The sequence below is a fragment of the Neltuma alba genome, unplaced genomic scaffold, assembly GCF_004799145.2.
Source record: "Neltuma alba isolate B1F8T4 unplaced genomic scaffold, ASM479914v2 tig00002744_pilon, whole genome shotgun sequence".
NCBI classification, from domain to species: Eukaryota; Viridiplantae; Streptophyta; class Magnoliopsida; order Fabales; family Fabaceae; genus Neltuma; species Neltuma alba.
This window is the reverse complement of record NW_021632994.1, coordinates 536,158-545,437: the sequence shown is the minus strand read 5'-3', so window position 1 is coordinate 545,437 and position 9,280 is coordinate 536,158. Positions and strand designations below refer to the sequence as shown.

Genomic DNA, 9,280 nt, shown 5'->3' with positions numbered 1-9,280 from the left:
CTGCTGAAAGTCAATTTTTGTTGTAATGTCAAAGTTTTAAAAGAAAAGTAGGGTTTACAAGTTTAAAAGAATTCTCCTGTTATGCTAATCTTTTAGGACAGATTCTTTCTCTAGACTTATGCTTGTAATGTAGACTCAATACAAAAACAAATAAACAAAAAAATGATTTGCATGCTTACTTGTGAATCATCAGTTTATCCACTCCCTGAAGCACCATACTTGAGGACATCAGAAGTAGGATTAGCTTGTGAAGCAACAAACACAACAAGAAGATACCAAAGAAGCCCTGCAAGTTCATTTAGAACCGAACACACAAGACTTTTCACTTCACTGACAAAAGAAAACAACAATCAAAGTGTAGAAAGGAGAAAGCTAATAGAATGATATAATTCTCCTTGGATGATTTGTTTGTGTGGTCAAGTAAGAGAACCACCTGGGTTATAGTGCGAAGGAACACATATACAATTAATTTTTTGGGGATATTTTTGGATTTTCGATTATTTCTCATATTATTAAACCCATATATGTATTTTCTTAATTCATTAAAATAGATGTTTTACACGTTCGAATGCAAAATTCATAAGTCAACCATGTACATTAGTTGAATGTATTTATTAATCATAAATATGTTGTCCTTCTATACTTCGAAAATGAAACAAATAATTGGCGATTATATGTTGTATATTTACTATTTGCCTATCATTTTGTTTATCATGTGTGTAACTGAAAAAAAGGTGCCTAAATTATACTGGTACCAAAATTTTTGTATGCAGAGTAAAAATAAAATGGACAGTATATCTGTCATAAATCCATAGTATGAAATATATTGATTATCACCTTACAAAACAAATAACTAGATGAATAAATGTTGCACTAGCATAGAGATATTTACTTAGTTCAAGATTACCTTTCATCTTTAATATAAAATTCAGTTAATTAGTAAGTTACTAAATTATTTTAAACTATTCATATATACTTATCGTTTTCCTCCAAATCAGTTTGTCTTGCTTATAAATTGATATATAATTTAATGATCCATATAAGTTTTTAGAGAGATCATATAACATATATATATATGATATAATTAAGTAATTTAGTGACTTAATTACTTAATCTCTTAAATTAATTAATTGGATATTGTATTAAGTATCGGATGTTGTATATTCATAGATGTTGTAATCCAATGGCCAATGGAATTATAAAAGCATTTATTTCTTTTTCTATATTTTTATGGATAATATTATCACATTCAAAGGCCGAACACTTTTTCACTCTCAATTTTGTCATTCAATAGTCTACCGTATTAGCTTTGTTTTTAATTAATGTATTTACAAGTCAAACATTTTTACCTTTTAATTCAAGAATGAAAATAAACAACTAATATTATTAATGACATTGATTAAGTGCATATATGAATTTAGTCCCAATTTTCTATTTCCTATAAATTTTGTCTTTCTTCTTTGCATGTGTATACGATACACGTAAGTGATGAAAATCCTAGTGCGCCTAAATCTAGGCATGTTGAAAGCAACATATAAAAATTGAATTGAGATTTTATATGATAATATACTATAAATTTAAGAAAATTCTGTTGATGGAGAAAAAGAATAATGTGAGAAAAACAGAGAGAACATTCATTCACAAGTCCTTATAGTTTATCTCAATTATAAATCAGATTGATATAATTTATTTCATTTATTTGAATTTACTTTTATTATTTGATCTGATAATTTTAATTTAAATTATTTATATTCATTTATAGAAATGCACAGATGTCAAAACGGTGTTAAATCAGTCGTACAAATTAAAGAAAATTGCACAAAAATTCATTAAATTTCATAAACTAAAATTAATTTTTTGTACGGTCAACCGCGAATACCTATAATTAATCAAACTATAAAAGAGTAATTCAAACAAAATAAACACATGACCTAATTCGTAATAAATATATTAATTCATTGTTCTATTTGACTTCATTATCTCTAATGTCCATAGTCAATGAAATGCATCCAAATTATTAATGTGACCATCTCTAATTCCAATGGGGTAATTATTGTGATCAATTAAAAGCACCATGTTTGGATTTATCGGTCAAACTAGAATGTTGGTCATGATCAATTCCAGTCAGGATACATGCAGGGAAAAATTATTATAAAGTCTCAATAAGAAAATTTAATTATTAAAAAGTGTTAATAGTAAGTGAATAGTTTAAATGTGTTATATTTTTCATGCTGAAACTTTTTATTACAAATTTTTAAGAAAAAAATGACACAAAAATTTGAAAATCCCAAAATGGTCACTTGAATAAGCAAAATCTCAATTTAGATATCAGTGATCAATTTGGATTTTGCAAATTTGTTGAAATAACTATATTGCCTTTTATTTTTTTTATTCTCTTTTAAAAACCAAATATCCTCACTAGCCGGCCAGTTGCCGGAGCTCCAGTGCCACCGGTAGCTGCTAGAGCTCAGGTGGCCATTGTCATCAAAACTCTGGCGGCTAGCAACTATTTTTTGAAAATTTTTACAACTTCAGTTACACGGTTAACAAGTTTGTAACACTATTAACAAGTTTAATATAATAGTTAACAACAAATTTTTCAGAAAATTCAAAAAAGTAGTATTTTTACAATTTCAGTAATATCGTTAATAAGTTCCATATTTCTATTAACAAATTCGATATAAAATTTAACAAGTTTTTTAAAAAATTCAAAAAGTGATATTTTTACAACTTTAATAATACGGTTACCAAATCATATAACCATAACAACTCTCATAATTTGTAAATTCCAAACATGGATTTAATTGATATATTGAACCTGTTAATAACATTACAGAACTTATTAACCAGATTACTAAAATTATAAAAATTTTCAAAAAAATATTTGCTAGCTGCTAGAGCTCTTGTGACTAATCATCGACCAGCCATTGAAGCTTTGATGATGGCGACCACCTGAGCTCCGGCGACCGGTCGGCTATTGAGGGCATTTGGTTTTTTAAAAATAATTTTAAAAAAAAAAGGTAGTGTAGTCATTTCAGCAAATTTGCAAATCCTAAATTGGTCACTCATACCTAAATTAATCCCAAATTGGTCACTCATACCTAAGTTGGAATTTTGCTTATTCAAATGACCATTTTAGGATTTCCAAGCTTAAATGTCATTTTTATTTCATTTTTCCAAATTTTAAGCTATTAATGGACTTTTGTATAATTAAATACTACCTCCGATCCTAATTATAAGACCTAGTTGACTAATTTTAGGAAATCAAGAAAAGAAGTTAAGTTAGTTATTTGTAATAAATAGGTGTTGTTTTTCTTAAAATATCCTTACTAATCAACTATACTAGCTAGGATTACAATTATTAGAAGAACTATCTTGGAAAAAAATGTATAAATATGAGAAACAAAGTGGATTGAGATCTTATATTTAGGACCAAAATAAAAATCAAACAGGATCTTATATTAAGGAACGGAGATAGTATCTTGCTTCTACTTAACAGCAATCCCCCCTGCATGGTATTGTATTCTATCCGTGTGTGTGTATATTTTTGAAATATTGATTCAATATATTTTTAATAGATTTAATACGTGACCTCGCGCCTAGCCGCGGCCCAACGGTAAACGCGCTATGCAATCCAGCGTCAGACTCAGAATTCGCACCTGAGTTCGTATGGATTTTAATTCGTGATGTGTCTCACACTCTCCCGCTTTTGAAACAAATCTGATTTATTGTATTTTGGTGTTCTCAGATCGGTTGGGAATCGATGATTTCGATGTGGACGACGAGGTCCGACCCTATTCCTCATGCCCGTATTGTTACAGAGGCTTCGACATCACCTCTCCTTGTTGGCATCTCGAAGACGAGCACTCATGCGAAACAAGAGTCACGGTACGCGATTTCATCAAATCTATCTTGTATTGACATTCATCTCTTTCAAAAACATGGTTTTTCTAAATTTACTGATATGTGGTGCATCTTGTTAGAACAATTTCTGTTGTACTTCACCTTAAGAAGGCAATAATGTAAGGAAAGATCGGGGACCTTTTGTTTGGTATTCTTCTTTTGTCTTAATAAATTCTTCTTATAGTTCGTAGTCCATATGCAAATAGTTGAACACCCTGCTTCTCTTTCTACCATGATTGTTGTGCTTTAACAGTTACATTTTTATGTAACTTGTCTTGCCGATGTCATTTAGCTTTAAGTGTGCGATTGATGGTTTTCATTGGGGCTTAAACTTAGAAAAAAAAGAAAAAGGCATGTTTGACGTTTCGAATTGACTTTGCACATGATCACTGAACTGCTTGTCATTTTGAGAGTTCTTGTTCTTCCAAATGACTTGATAAGTTTTTTGGCTAATTTTTTTAATGGAGGTGAGGCAAAGTGACCAGAAGCAGCGTGTTAACATGTGGCACTCAATTTGATTGCTTTTGAAAAAGGCCTTTCTCATGTCTGTTTCTAGAAAATTGAAATTACAATGACCGTAATCTTTGATGCAGGCTGAAGTTTTTTCTTAACAATATTTTATCCTGCAAAGAGGCCTTTTATCTGAAATGTTATAAATGCAATATTTTGAAGGTTATTGGATTTTTCAACGTGGGAAGTTCAAAACTATAGATGCTGGAACTAGTAAAGTTGTTGCACCTGGTTCAAGGGGCATAATGAAAGTCAGGGACATGAGTGATGAAAGGATACTGCAAGGTAATTTATTTTGTCTAAATATTAATGAATTTGGTCTAAAATGTACGTGTATTTCATGTGCCTCTCTCAGTCATAACTTAATGGTTTGTTTCATGAGATAGATCAGGATTGGTCGTCCTATCTGAATCATCATTTGCTGAAAATTGTTATATCTGTCATAGGCTTTTTCAAATGCAATTTCCTTATGTTATGACTCACGACTAACAGAGCGACCGGGTTTAGGTGGTTGCTAATATGCTGGCAAACAGGAGTGATATCTTAAAGAGTTAAGGCTCCAAGCTCTTAGTATTCATCAGCAAAATAGCCTACAATTTCTATATTCTAAAGAAATTAAGTTCAAAATGAGCCCTAACGAAGCGGGTCACTTTAGAAGGCATGAAACTTGAGGAATGTTGGAGGCAGAACTTTTGCCATGAGCATTCGAGCAGGTGGCCTTGGTCTTCATTTTAGGATCAGACGATGTAATTTTGATATCGTCCAACAGAATGTTGGTGCATCCTACGGCATTATCACACATCAATTTGACTGCTTCCTCTAAAGTTGAAGTTCCTCGGAAATTCCTGTATGTAATGTCACTGATTTTTATAGCCTTTTTGTTGTCAGCTGCAGTATAAGCAGTGTAGTGTTGGTCAATGAGCACTGGGTACTGAACATCTTTCAGTAGTATGTCCTCAAATGTGACCTTTCTGACATACCCAAATCCTCCCTGGTTATGAACATGATTGAATGAAAATGTTAATAATTAAGTAAAGATTATCTGGGTTGAGTAGATTTTGGGGATTATTTTTGAAAGTTCAAGTTAAACCTTTGGTCTTAGTGGCTTATCAGCATGGAGAAAGTCTAATCTAATCTGAGAAGTTTAGATTTTATCTTCTTATCTTTTTAATACTGAATCTTCTTTGCGATGAAGTATGCAGTTAAAAATCATTTCATTTTATTCATTTCTGGTATATGTGTGTTTTACCTCCCAAGTCTTGATTCTCGCTCCATTTGAAGATCTGGTGAAGGTGCAATTTCTGACATGGACTTCTTCCACTGCGCCGTAGCTTCCACCACTTCCCAGGCTTCCGATGCTAAATATATATGTTCATACCAGCAAACATCACAAAGACTTTCATAGATAATTTATTGAACACATTTAAATTTCATAGCTTCCAAGCATGGATACACACACACACACTCTAATGAATGAAAAGTGGGATTATGATGTGAGATCACCTTATGCCATGACCAGGTCCGCAGAAGATGCCGCTAATGTTCATGTAGGAACCTCCGTTAATGGCCACGCAGTCATCACCTTCAGCAAAAGTGGAAGACGGTGATGTGCAGGAATGATCAGAAGACCCCGATGAGAATCAAATATGACTTGGGTAAGTAGAAGAGATTCTATTTTTTAAATAATTGTTACGAGTCCAGATTCTTTCTAAATTCAGATCCTTTCACATCCCATTCTCTCGTTTTCTCTTAGAATCTCACTCCATCATTAATGATTGGTTGTTATTTGATATTTTAAGCAATTATTCTTAAAATATTTTATAAAAATAAATTTAAAATCTTAAACTTTGACCTAAATAGTTTACAAATGCAATATAACAAAAATAGAAAAATTCTAATTTAGAAAATATTTTAATAATAATTAAAACACCAAATCTAATTCTTTTTATTTTTATTTCTGATGGTGAAGATCGGACTCTAAAAGAAAACAGAGGGAGTGCAATACTGAGATGAACTTGGAGTCCAAGTAGAAAGAGAAAAGAGAGGTTTTGTGGGTCGAATTTGAGATATGGAGCCTATCAATTTCTTTCCTTTTTCTCTCCACATGGATCCCCCAACTTCTAAAGAGAATTATCTCGAGCATTGTGATGATTTTTTTCAAAATGAAAATAATTCATGCTTTCTTGCTTGAGAAAAGGGATTAGTTAGTTATTTACCAACTTCCATGGTAGAATCTCGGATTGTGACATGGGATGACTCGGAGATTCCAAGGCCATCAGTGTTAGGGCTATCCTTAGGAGCACGAAGGTGGATGTTGGAGACAACAGAGCTATTGCAACTACTTAAGCATATGTGACCTGCGGGGCTGTTAATCACATTCACCCTATTAACTCTAAGCCCCTCACAAGCGTGAAATGATATAGCCTGCACCAATTGCTCACATTCATAATCAATAATGAATAAAAATATGCTTCCTGTGATCCTATATATATAAGATGCAAATGATCAAAATATGCAGATTAAAAAGTCAATTACAATTGGTTAAATGTAATAAATGTTTAAAAATATATTTTTGCAAAAGCCTCTATTTGTGTGGGGGGTAAGTGGGAAAATATGTGTTTGATTAATTAATATAGTGATATAATATGTAACCAATGGGCCTAAAATGCAAAAAATTGTTAAAATTTTAAAAATTCTGTAAGTGGATTTATTAAAAGGTTTAAAATAGATTTTAATAAATAGAGAAGATCATGTCTATCTCAAAAACTGTATCTTATACATAGAATTAGAGGGAGGATGGAAGTTGCTTTATCCACAAGTTTCAGATATAGTATAATATAACTCCTTTTTTTAATTAAAAAAACTGGATTTATTAAAAGGTTTAAAATAGATTTTAATAATTAAGAAAGACATATAATTTTTTTTATTTTAATTTGAAATATTCAGCGAGTCGGATTTGAAACTTACACGTGGTCTTTGACATTTGGACTTTTTGAAACAGTCCCACCATGGTGCACCTTGGCCATCAAAAACTCCTCTGCCATCCACAACAAGTCGTTTTATGTATTCAAATTGAAGCCATGTGTTTCTATCACTGCTCGGCCATTTCCAAGAACTGATGCCTCTTGGAGCCCTTATGGTTCCTTGAATCTGCCAACCCATATAAAATCATGAATATTTGTGTCAAATTTTAAATATATGAAATTTTAGAAAAATATAATTAATACCTCACTTCATAACTTAAAATAAATAAAGACCACTCACTCCTCATGAAATGTGCTTTGCAATAGGAACTGAAGAAGTGATTGTAATCTTATGAATACAAAATATCATTTACATTCTTACACACACACACACACACACACACACACACACACACATATATTGAGATCTGAAGTAAAGGGAATCATATGGTCCATCAAAGTAAAAGACATATGATTAAAAGAAATAGAACAAGAGAAAGTTTAATTATTGAATGGACTTACCTTAAAATTAATGGATGGAGCCTTGCAAGGACCTTGGAAAACCATGGGCTGCAGCACAAACGTTCTTCCCTTTGGCACCAGAAGGGTTGGATAGCCCTTTGTTGCTTTACAAACATCTTTCCATGCTTTCATGAAAGCCTTTCCACAGATTTTCAAATGCACCAAAATTAGTACGTTAACCCCACAGGACACAATTAATTAATCAAGATAGTGGCAGTAAAAAAAAAAAGTTTACTTATCTTTATATTCTTATTCATTGCAGGAAATTTGATAAATGAGATGCAGTTAAATTTCAAAATAACAAACAACAACATACTTAGACTGTTATGAGTTTTGAATAGGAGAATCTCACAAGAAAAGTGGGGTTTAACGTGTAAGTTTTGTTGCCAATCAGTACCCTGTAACTATTTATTTAGACTTGTGCTCGTAACTTTGATGTTTCATTGAGGTAGATATTTAAAAAGAAAGTTATTCATAAAGGGTACTGACTGGCAAAAGATTGGGTGAAGTATTATGAAGTGAAGCTGTCAAGAACATTGGCTCTCAAATGCATTGTTACGAGTGTCATATTGAGAAGCATTATAAGAAAAGCGAGGGGCTTATAAGTTCAAGAGATTCTCCTATTTAGTAGGCTAGTCTTTCAGGATAAACTCTCTCTAATAACATATAGACTCAGTGCAATGAAGGAAAAAGTTGTGATATTTGCATACTTACTTGTGAATCATCAGTTTGTCCATTCCCCGAAGCACCATACTTGAGGACGTCAAAAATAGGATCAGCTTGTGAAGAAGTAACAAAGCACAGGAAGAGGATAGCAAATAAGCCTTGCATATTCATTTACAACTGAACACACAAGACTTTTTACTTAACTGACTAAGCGTAGAAAGGAGAAAGCTAATAGAATGATATAATTTTTACTTGTATGGTTGGTTTGTGTTCTCAAGTAAGAGAACCACCTGGGCTTATATAGTCTGGAGGAAGACACATATAATTAATTATTTGGGCTATTTTTGGATTTTCGTTTATTTCTCCTATTATTAATACTCCCATGCATTTAATTTTTGCTTCAATCTTTCATCCCAGATGACGGTATTCCCATATTTGAATTCTTTAAAAATAGAAGTTTACACATTCTGATGCAAAATTCAGAAGTCAACGCTATGTATTAATTTCAACGTATTTATTAATCATAAATATGTTGTCCTCCTATGATTGGAAAAACAAATTAATATTTAATATTTAATCACTATTTGTCTATTATATAATCTGTTGATTATGTATATAACTACGAAAAAAGGCGCCTACATTACACGAGTATCAAAATCTATATGCATAATAAAAATTTACATAAAATGGACAACATTTTTACCATAAATCCAAAG

General features: G+C 31.8%; 1 protein-coding gene across 1 annotated transcript; it reads right to left on the bottom strand.

Moving 5' to 3' along the window:
• Window positions 1-5,059: 5,059 nt before the first annotated feature.
• LOC114736694 (probable polygalacturonase At3g15720) lies at window positions 5,060-8,735 on the bottom strand. Its single transcript, XM_028924566.1, has 7 exons — window positions 8,613-8,735; window positions 7,899-8,036; window positions 7,381-7,563; window positions 6,630-6,837; window positions 5,917-5,995; window positions 5,663-5,771; window positions 5,060-5,404 (listed from the first exon to the last, which is right to left on the bottom strand). Exons 1-7 carry the CDS (start codon window positions 8,733-8,735, stop codon window positions 5,060-5,062), a joined length of 1,185 nt encoding a protein of 394 aa, XP_028780399.1.
• Window positions 8,736-9,280: the final 545 nt, after the last annotated feature.

What these genes read in the sequence shown, in the direction of transcription:
- LOC114736694 (XM_028924566.1), bottom strand. Translation starts at nt 8,735, where the DNA reads ATGAATATGCAAGGCTTATTTGCTATCCTCTTCCTGTGCTTTGTTACT. An exon ending in CCAAATGTCAAAGACCACGT is followed by an intron (nt 6,838 to 7,380) that starts GTAAGTTTCAAA and finishes CAATTGGTGCAG; the next exon opens with GCTATATCATTTCACGCTTG. An exon ending in CGAGAATCAAGACTTGGGAG is followed by an intron (nt 5,405 to 5,662) that starts GTAAAACACACA and finishes GTTCATAACCAG; the next exon opens with GGAGGATTTGGGTATGTCAG.